This window comes from Pygoscelis adeliae, unplaced genomic scaffold, assembly GCF_000699105.1.
Source record: "Pygoscelis adeliae isolate BGI_AS28 unplaced genomic scaffold, ASM69910v1 Scaffold78, whole genome shotgun sequence".
NCBI classification, from domain to species: Eukaryota; Metazoa; Chordata; class Aves; order Sphenisciformes; family Spheniscidae; genus Pygoscelis; species Pygoscelis adeliae.
Genome location: NW_008825409.1, coordinates 2,463,244 through 2,483,200, shown reverse-complemented (window position 1 = coordinate 2,483,200; position 19,957 = coordinate 2,463,244). Strand labels below are relative to the sequence as shown.

The following is a 19,957-nucleotide window of genomic DNA, read 5'->3' as shown; positions in this document are numbered from 1 at the left end:
AATGGGGTTTCTATAGCATCTGATTCTTGCAAGAGAATGCAGATAATTGATTGGGAAAATCTTGTTTCATGGGCTTTAACTTGAGAGTCCCTTTCATAAGCAAGAGGGGTGGGGGGAGTCATCAGCTACCCTGCCAGAGTATCCCCAGGAGAGTAAAGCAATCTTAGTTTTATTTAAAACAAGGCTACAATTTTCTTTTAAATTATTTATGACTCAAATAGCTCTTAAAGGATCAATATTTCAGAGGCAAGATCAAAACAAACCAGATGGATATTAGAAAACATTATAATGCAACCTAAATGAGGCTTTGCACATTTCATTAGGTAAGAAATTTTTAAATTATTTCTTTCTCATCATCAAATCTTTTCTATTTCATATAATGCAGAATTTTAGTCTGCCTCTTTACAAGCAGAGCATGAATTTTTTAAATCAGTAATTTTTTCCTGAAATGCCAAGTCTTAAGTTAACTTTGTTTTCCTTCAGCCAAATTAATTTCTATTCCCCGAACAGGCTTCATGCTTGTAATCAGATTCAAAGTTAAATAACGCTGAAGAAAACTGGTTTCTGCTGTTCAATCTTATTTTGCAAATAAGTACCATATATACAAGAAATCCTACTTTTCACTTCAACAGTAATATCTTACAGAACTGAACTCCTGTTTTGGATCACTCTTTACACATTCTTCATTTGAGTACATTTTTTAATACAACATAAGGCACTTACCCTTCTAACCTGACATCAGGTAAAGATCTGTTGAGTGCAATCATTTCACTTGCCATTAAATTAAATTGATTTATTTTAAACATTTCTTTCATTTTTTCTTGCTCCTCTTTCGGAATGACCACAGGCTTCCCCATCTCTCCAGGTCCTTCATGTGGTTTTTGTACGGGTTCTGGAACTAAGAATAAATAAAACATTGGTAACTACTTTTATGCTTGCTTTTGTTTGTTTATACTTTATTTTACACTGTAGAAGTGTTCCTGTTTAAAACAGAGTTCTAAACCCACCAAGTTTTGGAAATGAAAACAAATCTTCATATTTGGGAGTTTAACAGAAGTAGTTAAATGCTATTCTTAGACACCACAATTCATTTGAAAAAACAGTAAGGGTTTATATCTATCCATCATCATGTCCTAATTGACTTTACTGTTAAAGTTCTGGAACAACAGACATTTATATCCCAGATTGTTCTTGCACACACAAGCTTTTCAGGAAAAGTTGAATCCCTGAAAACAGGGGTTTTAGTAAAGATTAAACTAAAGTAAAATTGTAACTTTACATTTATTTCCACATTTTTATTTTGATAGAATGACATTGGCATTCACAGTTTAGAAATAATTTCTCTTGGCTTTACTAACGTTATTTTTAGTCAACGTAATTACGTTTTGGAGTTTAACGGTAGTACTCGAAACAGAAACAGTAACACTTCACATGTTTAAACCAAAGAAATCTTAAATATCAACTATCTGATTAAACTGATGAGGGAGAGAGGGAGGAGGAAAAGCAATGCAGACACTTGAATTATTCTTTTAAACAAAATAAGTGAAAAACCAAAACATTAAAAAAACTTACATTACATTTTCTTTACAAATACCCATTTACTTTTCTCCTGAACTGTTTTAAATGCTTGAATATTGAATTTGAAATATTACTACTTTACCAATTCAGTACAAATTTTAATAAAAAATAGTAATTTAAGATCTAAACAGAGGAACAGAAGTATTTTAAAATAAAGGCACCAAAGCACTCAGTAGTAAGCCCAGCTTCAAATTATCTTTAATTTGCATCTCAGACAGCAATGTAATTAAAGCTTATGCCAAGAGCAAATAGCCATGTAAAGAATAAAAATAAAATTTATAAAAAAAGCCCAAGCCTTCCATCCTTGCTGAAACACTGAGACTTAAAACATATGCTTACTAATAAGTGAAACATTTTGCTAGTTTGCATTTGGCATTAATTAGTTACGAGCACAATGTGTTCCTTGAGAAACTTTCATTTTCAAGTACCTGAAGCAACTGCACTAGTTGCATTAACGCAGTAACATTTAGCAGAGAAAATCCTCCCACCATAGAGATGCTTTCTTTTTACCAAATTCCCCTTGACTGCAAGCTGAGCTATATAATACTAGAAGTTACCAGCCAGCCACTCATACACTAAAAACTGATAGAATCAGTATGTCCAAGCAGATCCTGAGCAGACGGATTTAGGCGCTTGTTTTAACCATGGGCTAAAATGAGCAAGCAGTTGGCTTTGCATCTTTGCCTCCTAAGAAAGTACGGTTGAACATGCATCAAAACTTGCTGATTTGCAATTGCATAACTTTTTAAATAAGAATTTGTGCCTTTTGGGGGGTAATCAACATAAAATTATAGTATACAATAAGGCAATTATTTGGGCTTAATTTTATCTATTCAGCTTGGCTTTATTACGTAGGCTATCATAACTATTTTTATTAAGTGTATAACAATTAGTATGTAGGTTCACTTGGACAGAAAATGATTAAATGATGAGTGTTCAACATACCTAAAATGATTTAAAAAAAGCTATCAGAATATAGTTAGATGTTAAAAAAACAATTATTCACCAGGTTTTTCAGCATTCTCAAGAGTGAATGTCTTATCCTACCATATTTGTTATTTAGAAGAAAAAATAATTTCCTGTTTCATTTGTACTTCCAGTTGTTTAACTTTGACTAAACCATTTAAACTGAATAGCTAAATTAACTGAAAACTCATCTTTCACATTTGTAGATCTTGCTGTTAGATGCTAGTTTAGCACATCAGTGAGTTGGATTCAGGTGTACAAATTCCTCAAATTCATCAGCAAATTTTAAAATTTCAATAGCAAATATATACTACTTGATTATACATTTTACCTAAATAAAGTACTCCCTTCTCCTGCAGAAAAATCCAGCAACAGCTAACTAGATCCACAGATATTTTATGGACCTCACTAAATGCAAAGACGGGCAAGCTTGGTGTGCAAGCACAGAGATGACTTTCCAAGAAGAGTTAACCTTCTCTCAGGTTTCTGCATTTACAGTAATCTGTTTTCCCACAAAAGCATGTAGTTTTCATACAAACACAAACCAACAACATTCTCCCAAAATGACTAATACACGTTGTTAAAAATTCAAACTGCAGTGCTCTTTTGTCAGTTAACTATGAAAAAAATATTTCCTTTGAAGGACTGTAGACATGTACTGATGACATACTTCTAACAAACAGTAATTTAGTTTAGAGCTACAAGTTTCAGAGCTAAATGAATGACTTAATCATCACCTGATCCAATGGGAAATGTAGTAATGTTTTTCCAGACATTTCTCATTTGTATCAGTAAAACATTAGTTTCAAAGAGGGCTGGATCTTTTCCAGATCTTCATTAGAAGTCGGGAACTCTTTATGGACTATGGACTACAAATTCCTTTTAACAAGGCAATATGCCTGTGAAAAACAGGTACTTCAAAATCTAAGACCATCTAAAGCCAGAAAGAGGGATGGATTCTTCTCTGACATGTCTTTAGGGGCCACAATAATGGTAAACTGACCAAAACGCCAAGTCCAGTCACCTTTGGAGGAACCACCACAATTACAGGAAAGCTGTTTTGACAGGTACAAGTTCAGAGATGTTTTGTCTCTTACACACACCCCTGATTTATGACTGATTTATGATGAACAGTTCCTATTTTCAAATATTAAATCTGTGGTTTATATCTTGAACCTGCTCACTTTTCTTCTTAAGAATTTTTTATGCAGATAAGAATATTCAGAACCAAGTCACAACTCAGATATTCCATCTTTACCAAAGAGCTCAAAATTCAGAACACAAGACCTTGATTGGCACTTGACAAAAATGACTGGCCCTAGTTTAAATTTGTCATTGCCCCAAGAAACGATTGTAAATAGCAAGTAGCTGAGATCACAAGACTCTTGCAATACCAATCCTAGGTCTGAAAGATTTTTTTTTTCTTTTTCTTTTTTTTTTTTTCCAGGGCTTCTAATCATTACACAAGTGGAATGCCCCTTGAGAGGAAAAAAGGGAAAAAGCATGAGTTTGGAAGTTTATTTAGAAACTGCATCAAGTGACAAAGCTGGAAGTTCCTTTGCAGTCATGCCTTTAAGAAGCCTGTAACTGGGGGTAAGGAAGGACTCATTTGATCTTCATTTAAGTCAAGACCTCAGAGCTGACATACAGGATTCTTACAGAAATAAGACAGAGCTACACAAAAAAAATCTTTATTAGTAAAACCACAGTATTACCTGGGCGTTTTTTGTTTACAGGAATAGTCCCTTTTTGTATTGTTACAGAACGGCTTGAGCCCTTTCTTTAAGTCCAGAACTTGATTACACTTATCAGTAACTTCTATTCCAGGCTGTGATACCTAAAGTGCAATGCCAAATCCCCAACTGGAAACAACAGTGCTCAACTAGATATCCTATGAATTTCAGGTTTGGAAAAGACTACTACATAACATAGATGATGCTTACTAAGGTTCAGTGATTTTCTTTCCAACTCATAACAATCTTTAAACTTACAGCAACAGCCCTCCATCATCAGCTATTACTCTTTGTGAATTTGACTGATGAACCACCAGTAATTACAAAAAGGGAATCACCACGCAGAAGATGTGCCAATAAAAAGAACAGCTGTGACAGTTTGGGCAAGGGGTGTGCACTGTCCAGGTCAGCCGGGTAGCTCAGAATAGGTGAGACAACCTGAGAGCTGAGCGCTGGAGAGAGCTTCCCCTGACCTACTCCCCCCTCTCTAGAGTGGTCATGGTGGGGAGAAGAAAAGAGCAGCACTATCAGCCAGGACAAGCACAGGCTCCCTCCCAGCTCCCACGGATTGATGCTGGAATCAACACTGCCAGGTGTTCTGATCCCACTTCCCCAGGCTACCTCCTGAAGCTACTACTGTCTTCTTCCACCATGGTGGAAGGGGTGGGCAAAGGCTTAAGCTTATGGCCAAATCATCCCACACAATTACAGTCACTAGATTCCAACTATCCCTCCCCTCTGGTACCATTTTAATTCCCCAGTCCTGTACTACCCAGACACCATGCCAGGCCCTCTTTTCCCAAACATTTCCACCCCAGCTGTCTTACTCACAGCCTGGTAAGTGCCTGTCCCTTTTCCATTTCACCTTTCGTCCCCTCATCTCCACGCTCGCATCATTTCAACTACCAACCCTCAATCTCTATGATAGCGGACACAAAGACCTTTATCCCACTCATCTTACTGTTCACCATAATCATATACACAGATTTTTCCACAGATTCACATTCACATTCCTTTATTATTTCTTATTTTGAACAATTTGTAAAATATAACAGTGGTATACATACAATCCAATATTAGACACATAAGCTGAAGCTCATGATTTAAGATGCTGGTATCTTATGCCATCAATACCAACGAGAAAGATTTTTCCCAAAGGCAATTTAGACCATGGCTCTAAGTCTCATTCTGAAAAAGAAACTCCCTCCATTTTCTGTGTTAAAAACCTAAGGAAAACACCCTTCTAACTTCATGAAAGTCTGAACTGTCCAAAAATTATCCTCAAAATCCTTTGCTCCTGCTAAAATATCTAAAGACTAATTTTTCCAACTAAGCAAGCACAGCCTAAAATAAACTTACAAACTCTTTAGAAAAACTTACTCATATGTTGAGTAGGTTCATTAAATGCCATGGAATTCTTCCACGAATTGCAAAGAGAAGCTATACACTAGAGTGATATGGACAAAGAGACTATTAAATTCAGAACACTTACATAATTTATGCTGAATCAAGAAAACTAAATCAATTACGGAAATGAATGGGGGGGGGGGAAGTGAAGTAAAAAAGCAGATTTTGATAAAAGCTTCACAGAAAAAAACAGCCTCAATGTTATCTGAGGAGATTCTCAGCATTCTGAGTGGGAATAAATCCACTACAGACTCCAAATCAGTAAACTACTGGAACAAGTAAGACTATCTAAGATCAGGCATGCAACCAGGTTAAAAGGAAGTGTCACATGGTCAACTACAACCGTGGTTTCTAGTGGACATATTTGAATATATAAAGACTGTACTTAACTAAGTAAAATCAATGTTGCATAGGGAAAATCATAATACTAATCTTTAAAAGCTGCAGATTTTCCCTCACCTGAAGGATCCCCCAATGACTTTATGTGTAAAGTCATCCGAACTTTCAACATCATCAATATATCAAACCAAGTTTGCTATATATTGACCTCAATTGCTGTTTGCCAAGAGCAAAAACAATCCTGTTTGCAAAACAGCTCTAAAGAAGCCTGGCATAAGTTATCTGCTTAGCATCGTGTAAAAACGTTGTGGGAATCCAAAAAGTGGATCCATTCCTTAACACAGTATCAGTCATCATCTCATCCTCAAGAAGATTTCCCAACTTCTGGGGAAAAAAAAAAAAAGCAGGACAAAAAAAATAGACTGAATTCCTATAAGAGACATACTTTCTACATAACCCTAATTCATTTTCTCACCACTTTCTTTTCTGCTTATTGAAAAAGAAACCCAAAAGATGAAATGCAAGTAACTGAAAATTTAAATCCCTTCTGCAACACTCAGGTGAACCAGAATCTCTCTAAAATATTTGCATGCAGTCATGGAAACAACAGTTCAGAGGTACTAAGCAGAGAAATTCTACATTCTTACACGTTGTTGCTCTCCGTGGAGATTTCTCGGCCTGTTTTCATCATGGGGAGAAAAAAACCAAACCAAAACAAAACTAACATTTCCTAAACATCTCCCCAGTGTTATTTTGTAACAGAGCAACATTGTTATCAAAACATTTCAGAAAATTTCCCAGGGATGTCAGTTGTCCATACCAAATGCCAACAGGTGAAAAAGTTTTTTGTGATGGAAAGCATTAATTAAATCTTGAGTACAGTTGGCTGATCAGACTTCACATTGAGCGTCACTGCGTAAGTTTCCTATAGCAGCAGTGAAACATACAGACACAGCCTTTCCAGTGGGAGAGGCACCATACCACAAAACTAGATGTTTCACAAACAAACTGGAGGCAGCAGCTGCCTGCAGTTCTAAATGCCTGTGCTGAGACGCTGCAGGGGTGAATTCTCCCTGCACCAACCCTTTTTCCCATGTGATCAACTATGATGACCTCCCTAAAACAAAAGCCAGCAACAGGAATGGTACTGGCTTTCAAAAAACTACACTCAGCTCATCTAACCGGTACCCAAAAACTAAGATGGCAGTAACAAAACAGAAAGCTTATCTGAAGAGCTTTAGTATTGAATAACACAGCTCTCACTTCAAAGAAGAGGTTACATACATAAGCATGTGCATATGTGTGTATATACACACTCACACCCACCCCCCTCATATTTGTCACTTTCACAGCCAGGTTTATTCTATCTATTTTCATAAATTTATTTTCATTGCAACATTCACTGTCCCTTACTGCTGTAGTCACTGGCCAAATTTTGGCTTAGTTTTTTGTTTTGTTTTTTTTGCGGGGGCAGGGGAAGAAGTAAGGTTGGTTGTTGGTTTGGTTTGGTTTACCATCAAGTCTAGTGAAGTTAACAGTGCCTTTGCTTCCTCACTGGTGGAAATTTAGAACATGCTTTAGACTATATTAACATAGCTTACATTCCCAAACTGCTTGTTGCATAGTTTTATTATTTTTCCACATACATTAGTGCTTAAAATTCTACATCTTAAGTAAGCATTTAAGTCTGCAACATACATCTCAGGCAACGTGCTTATTTCCTAGTCATTCAAAGAAACACTGAATATTCTGCAACACCTAAATACTGATGCAATACTATATTGTTGGGGGGGGGGAGACAAATGTTTAAAAGCAGTGCAGTTTTAAATGAGCATAATTTAAAGATTACTCAGGCAGAAAACTTACCATCTCCAGCAGGCAGGCCTCGTTCTTTTTTCTCATCACATTTGTTGCATTCACTGAAGTACAGCAACAGAAACATATCCAGAAGGACCCAAACCAAAGAGGTGGCAAGGACCACCTTGCAATATGCAAATTTTTTCATGGCACTTTAAGTCAAATACAAAAATAAAAAAGTATAAATAAAAATATCAACAGGTTGCTTTAATCCAACTTGAGAGACCACGTTCTGTATCTGGGGGAAAAAAAAAAAAAGAAAAAGAAAAAAGTCACAAAAAGTTACAAGAGGACAGCAGCTAAAAGCAGAAATTTTAACTACATTTTAATGGTAACAATTTAGTTACCAAATGCTGTATGTATCAAAATGAATGTCCTATGCACTCCAATGAGATTAAGGGAACAAGGTCAATCAAAGCAGCATTACTCCAGTCTTTCACTATGTTAACATTCATCACCTGAAACGTTAAAACAATTGACCAAAACAGAGTGCTCTGCTGAGCCACTGGAGAAGAGGGTAGGTACATCTAATGAAATTAAAAGGAATTCTCTGGATCCTCTGGAAATCAGAATAAGCTAAATGGAACCAGGAACATCTCAGGAAGCAGGGTATCAATCTGTGCTGTGTGAAGTCCATGGCTAATATTCCTCATGCTCCTCCCATGCAGTACACACTGACTTTCTGTGCCCATCACTAGGAATGCTAGTCTACAAATGCCTGTATTTTCAATAAAATCTAACGGCACATTACACCTTCGTCACAAAGACAAATGCTTTGCTTTCAGCAAACCAAAAATAAACATCCCTTTTGGTAAAGTTAAACAGTAGGCGAAGTGAAGAAAGTACCTACAAGCCACTGTGATTATATTCAAAGCTAAAGGTATCAACTGATAATTTTGATGCTTAAAGTGACTTTAATAATTTAATGCTTGATTATAGAGCAAACTTTTATATGTTTTTCAACATGTATACATTAAAATTTTAGAATGCCAATCTTTGAAATTCTCTTTTGTCCTACTCAAATTACAAACAAATTTTGTTACAAGGACTGCTTATTTCTATGACTGACAATTGGGTAGAACAGAATCAAGAACAGCTTTGGGTTTCTTCACTTACACCAAAATATTTTTTTTTTTTTTTTTTTTTTTTTTTACCAACAGGTTCCCCACCAGTGCTGACGTGTTTCAACACAAAATACTCTCAAAGTATTTCCCAGTGGGAATAGCTTACTAGTTAAAACCAGACTTGCAGATATTCTTAACTTATAAAATAAACAGGAAATAAGACTCTTCAAAAACACACTAGAATTTTAAAATTGACATGCATACAGTTTCTCTTATGTGCTTTCAGCCTAAACTGAAGAATTTATTGAAAAGGAGAATTTTAATTGTAAGGCATGATTATGCAAAAACCTCACAAAAAACTCTATCATTAAGTCTACCCTTCCTTTAGTATTTCACTGTCATAATTTGATTCCTGCCTTCCCCGCTGCCTCTCCCCGCTTCTTGAGGGAAAATACTATGACATCCCTCTTCTAAATACAGCTTATTTCTTCTTATTGGCAGCAGAGACATTCATGTCTCCATGCATCCCTGTACACCTAAGTGGCATCGGTTTGGATGGCAGAGCAACAGAGGAGCCAGTAACCTTCCACTGGTACAGGACTAGAAGGGTATACATCCCTCTGCTTCCTGCATAGGTGCGCATCAAATGCCAAGAAAGAGTTTTGTTTGGGATAATCTCAGTTTGCATCTATATAGTTTTGGTATACAGGGATGACTATATAAAATGAAGAACTGCAAAAGTATCTGTAATTAACAACTTGATGATAAAATAGCACATGAAATTACCACAATGAAACATTAAGTGAGGTATGTTAAGAAAAAAATCCTAGGGGTTGTTTCTTCGGGTTTTTTGGTTGGGTTTTTTTGCTTTGTTTTTATAAATAGACACAAGGATGGGCCTGAACTTTGGATCCTGGAGTTGCACTATAAAGATCTATAAAACCATCAGCTTGGTGATCAGCAGCAGCGAAAGAAAAATAATTTGCTACAGACTACTAAGAGAAGAAGAGAAACCAAACCATCACTATGCCATTACACAGTACCTGCTTTCTCATCTTGAGTGCTGTATGAACATCCAGTCTTGTCATTTCAAAAAGGATATAGAAGGATTAGAAAGGACAAGTGAGAAGGGCAAAAGGATGAAGACAACAAGGAATAGCTTCATTATAAGATGTAAGTGAAGACAGTAGCATTATTCCTGGCTGGAAAAGCTGTAATCAAGTGGCAGGTCTATAAAATCAAAAGCTCCATGGAGATGGTAAATAGAGAACAACTGTGGCCTGTTACTCCTATTTCTTATATTGGCAGAAATCAAGTAAATTTAGCAGCAAGAAGTTCAAAACCAGAAGGAAGGTATTCCCCACAATGTGTAGTTATGCAGGGGAACTGCCTGCCACAGTACACTGCCAGTGCTGCAAGTCTGTTCATCAGCTGTTAAATACCAAGTCCTCACCCCTACTTCAGGCAGACCCTGACTGTGACCCTCAAGTCACTGCACGCTAGGAGAGTACAGCGAGGAAGTATCATTACAATTTCCCCTGTTCTCTTCCCTAGATACACGCTACCAACCACTGGCAGAAACAAATACTGTATACAGATGAAATCTGTCTGACACGGTACAACTGTACTTAAACTCTCCATACAATTGGTTTCTTCTTTTGCTCTAATTCAGGATGCCATAGAAATGATCTGGCAAAGAATCAAGTCATACCACCACCCTGCTTGTACTTAAAGAAAACAAATGCCAATTCAAAATAACATGTTTTAAAAGAAAACTAAATAAATTCTTCTAATCTCATACTTCTCAAAGTTCAGGCTCGTGAGATATTAGGCTATAAAAGAAAGTGTAAAACACATAGGGGCACAATGCTTAGGGGTCCTCAAATTAGCGAGACACCAGGAGGAGAACTGTTATCTAGACCTTCTGTCCATAAAAATACCAGCTATATTAAGTGTTTTAAAATGCATAGGCTGGCACTATATCTGCTTCTAATGCTTTTTAATTCCTCTTGAGAGTTCAGGGAACCCTTTGAATCCTTTGAGGGTTCAGGGAAGTGATCAAGAGACAGCAATGCAAAGTTCAACACACAGCAGGTACCACCAATAAGGCCCTTCCCTGTACCTTTAGAAAAAGGCTCTCACTCTCCCTTGGGCAGTTTACCATCTCATAAATCAAAACCAGTGGTAAAAATACAGTGTATGACAGCACTTCCACTGTCTGCTTACCAGGAGAATTCAGGCAGCACAGCAGAGGCTCCCAGAAACTGCTGAAGCAATTGCTCTTAGCACACCAGAGCCTTGACCCAGACAGACCTCTGGAAGAGGATTCCACCAGCCAGGGCTTGGGCTGCAAGAAATGCTAGGTACCTCTCTCTGGTGCTGGAGCAGTGGTGGTGGCCTCGACCCATGGGAGGGGTGCTCTGCCAGAGGTGCTGCTTCTTCAGTGGAAGGAGCTACAGGACAAAGCGGGCAGACCGGTACACCATGAGCAAGGACAAACAGTAAGTAGACAGGTCTTCACAGAGACCTTGCAGCACCGCAGGTCTGAGCCCCATGATGCAAGGAAGAAGAGACAGCCAGGCATTGCACTCAAAGGATGAGTCGATGGAGACTCCCAAGATGGGGGCTGAGTGAGGGACAAATCCAAGAAATTAGTGACCTGTGGCAACAGAAGGAAAGCCTGCAGATGTGCATTTCCAGAACAGTTATACTGCCTGGGATGCTGTTGAAAGACCGATGAGTCTGCCTGAGTTCAGCTCTTAGACAACCACCCCTTGGCTATTCATTCATGTATGAATCAGTGATACTGCCAGGTGTGAACCTGAGCATATGAGCAGTGACTGCAGAGCTCAGGGTGGGTGGTAGAGTGTAGCAGGCATGGGACCCAGATACTGCTCTCCTCAATTGCTCCAGTGAGAGGGCAAGATTCAGGCAGGAGTGCATGCAGCCTATCAACACCTGGCTGCGTGGCTGGTGTCAAAGGCAGGCTTTTAAGATGACAGGACCCGCTTTGAGGAATGAGGGCTGCTGGTCAGGATCTGTGTGACAAAGTGAGGCAAGCAGCATTATGGAGAGGCTCTTGCACTACTTCTGTGAAATACACAGAAGGCAGAAGCAGAGCTACTTTGGAGGAATACAGAAACGTCTCCTGAGCCTGTGGGGAGTGTCCTGGTTTTGGCAGGGATAGAGTTAATTTCCTTCCTAGTAGCTGGTACAGTGCTGTGTTTTGGATTTAGGGTGAGAACAATGTTGATAACACACCGATGTTTTAGTTGTTGCTAGGTAGTGTTTACACTAGTCAAGGACTTTCCAGCTTTCCATGCTCTACCGACTGAGAAGGCTGGAGGTGCACAAGAAGCTGCGAGGGGGCACAGCCAGGACAGCTGACCCCAACTGGCCAAAGGGACATTCCATACCATGTGACGTCATGCTCAGTATATAAAGCTGGGGGAAGAAGAAGGAAGGGGGGGACATTTGGAGTGATGGTGTTTGTCTTCCCAAGTCACTGTTACGCGTGATGGATCCCTGCTTTCCTGGAGATGGCTGAACACCCGCCTGCCCATGGGAAGGAGTGAATGAATCCCTTGGTTTGCTTTGCTTGCGTGCGCGGCTTTTGCTTTACCTATTAAACTGTCTTTATCTCAACCCACGAGGTTTCTCACTTTTACCCTTCCGATTCTCTCCCCCATCCCACTGGGGGGGAGTGAGTGAGCGGCTGTGTGGTGCTTAGTTGCCGGCTGAGGTTAAACCACGACAGGGGAAGTACTCAGGGAACCCTGGAGTTCAAGTTTGGAAGAAACAAAAGCAGCAACAAGAAAGGCACCTGTAAGGATACCGGCAAAAGAAAGGCTGAGAATAACACAGATCCACTCCTCAGTGGGGCAGCAGACCTCAGCAGGTGTGGAAAAGGCTAAAATACTCGGCGCCTTTTTTGCCTCCTTTGTTATTGGGTGCCCCAGATCAGAGTCTAGTGGCAGAGTCTGTGGGAGTGAAACTTCACATGCAGACAAATTGAGTCAGGGATCTCTTAAGCCCCTTGGACATGTGCACCTCCATGGCACCAGATGGGAAGCATCTGAGGGTGCTGAAGGAGCAGACTGATCTTATTGCAGGGTCATTCTCTATCATCTCTGAAAGGTCATGGTGATCCAGAGAGTTGCCTCAGGATTAGGAAAAAAGCTATCATCAAGAAGGAAAAAGAGAATCTGGAGAACCATCTGCTAGTCAGTCTCACTTCAGTCCCTGTGAAGATTATGGATCAAATCTTCCTGGAACCTACATACACACACAAAAAAAAAAAACCCAAAAGGGCAACTGGGAATAGACAGCACAGATTCACCAAGGGCATATCAGACTTGACCAACCTGGCAGCTTGCTTTAAGGAGAGGACTGGTTTGGTGAGCAGTGAAGACTGTGAAGAGCAGTGAATGTTGTTTACCTTGACTTTAACAGGGACTGTGACAGTCTTCCAGTGTACTTTCTCAGAACTGAATGAGACATCACCTGAAGAAATGGGCTAACAAGGTGGGTGGACTGCTAGCTGGACCACCAGGCTCTATGGGTTGTGACCAGCAGTACAAAGTCCAGCTGACAGACATTCACCAGTGGTGCCCTTCAGAGGTCAAAACTGGAGCTGATACTGGTTAGTGTCTTTACTGAGAACCTGGGGGATGGGACCAAATGCACGCTCAGCAAGGTTGCTGCTGACACCCAACTGGGGGTGGAGCACGCAGACAATACCCTGAAACAGTACCTTGGAACGGCCCTAGGTGGCCAATCCAAGGGACATCCAAGGGCTAGAAAAACAGGCAGGTTGAAAACCTCAAGACATTCAATAAATGCAAGTACAAAGTCCTGTACCCAGCATGGAATAACCTTATTATCCATATAGGCTGGGTGTCAACAGTCTAGGAAGCTGCTCTGCAGAAAGAAACCTTTGGAGCCTTATAGCAACTTTAACACGCATCAGCAGTGTGTCCTTAGGGCAAAGAAAGCCAGCTGCACCTATAAACAAGTCTGCTAACCACAGCACTAATCCCAAAATGCATAGGTTTAATAATTGCCTTTGCTACTGAGTAATGTAATAAAACTGAAGATTTTTGCAAAACCAGGTATTTTTCCTCCCTTCAAAATACTGGATAATAGATAACAAAACCTTTACACCATGGAAGTAAAAGGAGTACTAAAAACACCTTGGAAAGAGTAGAAACAGAGGCTGTAACTTATCAAGAATAAAGTGAAAGGAGGAAAAATGGGTATATTCAAGTCTTGTTACTTCTGAAGGTCAAGTGATTTCCACCATCCTCCCCCCAACAAAATCCATGATACACTTGACACTATAGAAAAAGATCATCTTTAAAATTACTGCTCATGTAAAGTGCATTGTTTCACTTTACCACCTCTTTTACCAACACAGTTGGCATGGGAAAGAATGCTTACTCTTTTCAGTATTCACTATTCAAGTCATTTTTATCTTTGGACCAACTTCATCTTTGTTTATGCTAGTGATCAGTCTTCAGTACGACTTTGTAACAGACTTGGACAAAGGACTTCATTGCCGTTATTCAACTAAATCAGGATTCTACACTGGATGTGGCACCTAAACAGACAAAGCTGATATAAAGTTTGTTTTCCAAACTTTCAGATACGAATAAACAGAAGTTGGCACAAAGTAAGGGCTCATCAAAATCCTGACAACATTTGCTATTTCTAAGCTATTAATATCAATTTAAACCAAATAGAAAGTGATTAACTGAACAGCATCTAAGGAAAGATTGATGACCTACACAAAATTGAATTTTCAGCTTCTCAGTCTCTTTAGTAACGAGAGAGAAAAGACTGGCATACTTTAAGGTAACATATTAGGCATATGTATGGGTTTTTGAGCAAACTTCTAAAAAATTAAGCAAATGCAAACTGTCAATATGAGCACTGTCTAAAACCCCATATAGCTAAACTATTAATGAGGCCTAATCCAGTTGAGTATGTCTATATTTGGAAACAGAAGTGATGCCAACACTAGACTCAGGTTTCAGAACTACTTTTGCTACTGTGTTGGTGTATTTTTTTTCTTTTTACTGGCCCATGCTCTGTTAAATTGTTTTTAGTGTTTGTTTGCAGACAGCTCATTACCATCAGCTCATCAGTAAATAGGTCAGTTTGAGGATAAACAAAGTGTTACCTAACTTCAATGTTATAAAAGCAGTTGTAAAAAACCATTGACATCAGAAGGTCAACCCATCACCTGTGGAAAACAGGTGTATTCTGTGTCTTCTTCACAGAAACATAAACGCATCTGGTAAATTTCATCAGGCAAAAAAATATGCATGAGCTCAAGGATGCCAGTACTCTCTTCTGCTCAGTAGTTAACACAAGAGAACTACTCTTCATTGGGCTACACTTGTTTGATGGATTTTGAAAGGTTTTAGTATTCAAAAATCATCTGTTCAGTACAATTCAGCAACAGTAAGTTCTGAAGAAGTGATGAGAGAAAACAGACTATACTAGTCTGAGCAGTATGAGAACAATTCATTAAAAGCAAACTTACTCTTCAGAAAAATCTGAGACATGTAGGTCAGTAAAATCAATTTCTATTCTTCTTGCTCTATGGAGGAAGACTACACTTAATTCATCAGAAGTGAATTTTCAATTTATAAGTCAATTTTTTAAGCTGACCATTTGAAAAAACTATGAATTATGTTTCTAAAACTGGTGGGCCTTGGAATGAAGGAAGAATAAAACAGAAACACAGGAGTAGCTGACTACACTTGAAAACCACGGATGAACTTCATACACAAAGGCAGAAGTTATTGGTTCATAAAGGCTTTCCTACAGATAAATTAGAATGCATAAATATGCTTATAAAAGTAGAGGCTCTTGCGAGATGAAAATCTGGCTCATCACATAGAAAAGCAATGCCAAAAATGGAACAACAGGCATGTACTCCATCCACAATTTTGTCAAACTGTTTATAACTGTATGGAACTAAGTCACTGTGCACTTGAACCTCTGATTCTCCCAATTTCAAATCATAGAACAGTTTGGGTTGGAAGGGACCTTCTTATCTAAGTAGTCTTTACTTAACCTTTAAACTTTTATGATTAGTTCTAATTACTTCTACAGATACATAGTAAGGAAATGACATTTCTAAACTGAGTAGAAACACTTTCAAAACCAAGCTCCTCTTTCAGTTACTGCAAGAAAATTAAAAGACAGTGCTATTTTGTACCTATGCTTTTCAGAAACATCTTAACTACAATCATTTAACTTCTGAAAACAGTTTATCGTTTTGCAAATTAGTCCTTAACGGTTTCTCAGATGAGTTGTAAGCAGCATGTATTATCTTGATTAAATCTCCTCAAAATTTTCCAAGAAATCGAGCATTTGGTCAACACTTTCAAGCAGCTCCCACTACTACACAGTCTTTCCCGATTCTCTTCCTAATCAGCACTATTCAAATAAAAACAATTATTTGCAGATTAATAACTACCTACTATGGCCAAAATATTAATTATACTAGAAATATAGTTTGCCTCCAATTTAATAAAGATGAAATATGTAAAAATTAATTGCAATAGGGACAAGGACATGGAAATTATCAAACCCAAGATGAAATAAAACTAGCAGAGGTTACCTACTTTGGTAAAACCAGGATGGCCTGTATAATCCCTTCTGTAGGGCCCAGAAAGAACTGCCATGTGAAACTTCAGAGTGTGATAGCAGAAACATCTGGTAATTTACTACACATACTACCTGAAACAGGCATAAATGCAAGGCTATTCGGAAGGACAGCAAGTTGTCCAGACATATATGGTTAGTTTAATATAATAAAGTATATTAATAGTGCATTAACATAGTATACATTAATGTATAATTAATATATTATACAAACACTGCAAATGTTTCTAGAACAGACTGAGTGAATGATCAGGGATATAAGTAGATCAGAAGTTGAATAAAAAGCAATACAATTTTGATAAAATTAGAACATAGATTGAATGAAATTTGAATGAAATGACTTCAAAGTTACTGCTGTCAGCTAGTGCAAAACATCTTAAATACAACTCCCACAAGGAGAATTGTTATTTAAGGTGAGGAAGATCAGGATTAATAAAAAAAATAATGTGGATAAATAAGATGATTACAAGGAAGACTGTAAAGGCTTATAAAAAAAACTTAGTAGGCTGACGAGAATGCACCTTCAATAATCTAGCAACTATTTTCTTTAGTAACCTTGGTGCTAGATCTAGATGGGCAATCTTAAGACCTATTGCTATTAAAAAGGAACAAGTGATAAGGTGGAAAGAAAGATGCTTTTGTGGACTGGAATAACAGAATCGAGACGACATTTAATAAAATACATTCAATAGTATGCATTGGAGTATGTAACTTTGCTATCAGCTGAAGAGTTTCAATAAAGCAAAGGCTCATAAGGGTGACACTGTGAGCTGCCGCTGTCACCCAGTCATGGATAAAAGGCCAATGAGATTTTGGATGCATCATTTAAGTATTCTCCTTAGATATAAAACCAGAAACCATCATATGATGCACCAGTGTTTCACAAGGGAAGGGCAGAGGGAGAGCTATGTATTCGGCAAAGAAGATGTTTCAAAGCAGAGCCCTGTGGGTTTATGAGAGACCACTGCAGGGGACTGGACACAGTGATCCAAGTGGTCCTTTCTACCCCCATTCTTCCAGCCTTGAATTCATAGAAAAGTAATGAACACAAATGAAGAGGCCTAAATTAATTGCTTCCAGAAGCAAACGCAGATGCCAGGCCTTTGTCATAAAACTCCTCCATAACAGCTCAGTGTTTGGGGTGGGGTTTTTTTGTTTTGTTTTTTTTGTTTTTAAGTTCGTCTTTTAGATGAAGGAAAAAAACCCACCAAAACAAAAACAAATATCCACACTCATGGATTCTCCTAATGCCAAATTCTCCCAATAGATTGGTTTTGAGAATAAAATAAAAGATTATTTACGGAACTCCTCAAATGAAAGTCTTTGAAAGGCTTTCTTAAGTTATTTTTTTCCCCCAGCTGTAGCCAATACTTTTTAGACTGACTAAGAAAGCCTTACCTTGCTTGCAGGAAGAAACTGCAATGGGAAAGGTTTCAAAGGACCAGATGAACAATATTTTAATCAAATAATAAAAGTCCAAAACCAATTTAATCCACAGATTTTGGATTTACATTCTTTTTTACAACAATTTTTGCTATACAAGAAAAAGAACAAATTGATCCAGGAGGGAGACAAAATATTCCCTATCAGTATATCACTGTAAATATTACAAGAGCTTAAGAGGATAGCTAAAATTTGGAAACCAAGAACACAATAAAAGTACAAAGACTATTGCTGTCATATAAACAACTGAGATTCACTAGACTCCTATTCCACGGCTTTAAAGTAGGTTTCAAATGACTGAGGGAACAATTTCATTTTTCTGTCTGCTCTACAGGTTGAATGAGAATTATCTAAAAATAGACAGACTTATTCAGGGTTCCTTCAGATATTTCCATTCTCTCAACTGCTTTGAGATTTAAAATAGACTTCTATTATGCCCAGTGAACAATCAGTCTATACTACTTAATATTGCCAATCCTATTAAAAAAACCTATACATCTTTTTACAGTACTGCTTTAAATAGTAGGAGTACATCATTGGTTCAACCTAATTACAATGCATAACAAAATGAATACACAGATACATAGTGAAGCCAATAGCAGTAAGTTTTTGCATAGGCATTAAGTTATTGCATATTACAGTACTGGCAGGTAAGTTCAAACCACCATTATTCAAATCTTTTCCTTCTTACATTGAACAGCAGATATTGCCTCTCCTGACAGCTACAGAATAGGCAATTCTTTTAGGAAAGCAGATTTATAAGCCAATAGACAGTTATTTCTTTTCCTGGAACAACTGCAATCTTAAATTGGGCTACTGACACCTCAGATGATGACAGAGAGCAAACATTCCTCTTTAAAGCCATAGCTACTTCACATACACACTCCGGGAGGGCTACTGAGTGTGCTTCACTTAGAGTAACAGCCAGCTAGAGAATACAGACAGTATTTTCATCAGAGTATCACAGGCTGCATGAAGACAATGAGCAATTCATGAGTGAAAAGCTTTTGTTATTAACAGCAGCAAGAGAGGATTTTAATGTCAATGCTAGCAATGCACCAAGCTCATAAATCCCAGACATACAATAATTAACGGCTGAAGATGGATCAGTAAGACCTATTCGAGCCTTCTGCTACCCTTCACAGAGGCCTAGAAGGCTGAAGTGGGATTTTCTTTGGTTTTTCGTTTTGGAAGATTCACAGTTGGTGACCCAGCACTTCGCTTTTTCAGTACAGCAACGCTCCTGCCAATCAGCATCCCAGAGGTATAAACTGACTCCAATCTTTAATAAATCCCTGAAGAGCTGCGCTAGCTGGTCTTCCAATCCCTACACTACAGGACTGGAAGAAGAAAATCCAGGTCACATCAGCACAGGTGTTCTAGGTGAAGACCTCCATTTCCTCAAGAAAAACAATTTTGTCATGTGAGCTACAGACCTTGCAAGTTCACCAGTACTCAGAAGAAACATTCTTTTTAAACTAAGTAATTTTAGCTTCCCTATCAGAGCTAAATGCCTGTTCCAAGGCTCTTTTAAGAGAAAAAGCTGAACTACCCAAAATTTATATTACAATGGGATAGTGTCACAGTAGTAGAGATTAGGCTATTAGTATACTATTTACTGTCTGCAACAAAAACCTGTAAACACCTCCACATATTTTAGATACTCAGGCTTGTGACATGATGTAACACAGCATGAAGGCTCCTAGCCAAAAGCAGCATCACTTGGCTTTACAAGGCATATGTTCACTAAGACCTAATGTATGCAAGCAGTCAAGAATTTCTAATAATCAAGAAGTCACACATTCCAAAGACTATTTTAAATCATCTGACAGGTGCAAGATGAGCTCTAAGTAGAACAGGCTAGCTGACAGGACTTCTTTTAAAGTTAAAATT

General features: G+C 38.2%; 1 protein-coding gene across 1 annotated transcript in view; it reads right to left on the bottom strand.

Moving 5' to 3' along the window:
- Positions 1 to 19,957, bottom strand: part of GALNT1 (polypeptide N-acetylgalactosaminyltransferase 1) — a 66,885-nt gene that overhangs the window by 38,434 nt on the left and 8,494 nt on the right. Inside the window, exons 2-3 of the mRNA XM_009330444.1 lie at positions 7,890 to 8,118; positions 724 to 898 (exon numbers count right to left, since the gene is read on the bottom strand). Of these exons, the coding sequence (XP_009328719.1) occupies positions 724 to 898; positions 7,890 to 8,028 (314 nt within the window). The 5' untranslated portion in view covers positions 8,029 to 8,118. The remainder of the gene's footprint in view (positions 1 to 723; positions 899 to 7,889; positions 8,119 to 19,957) is intronic.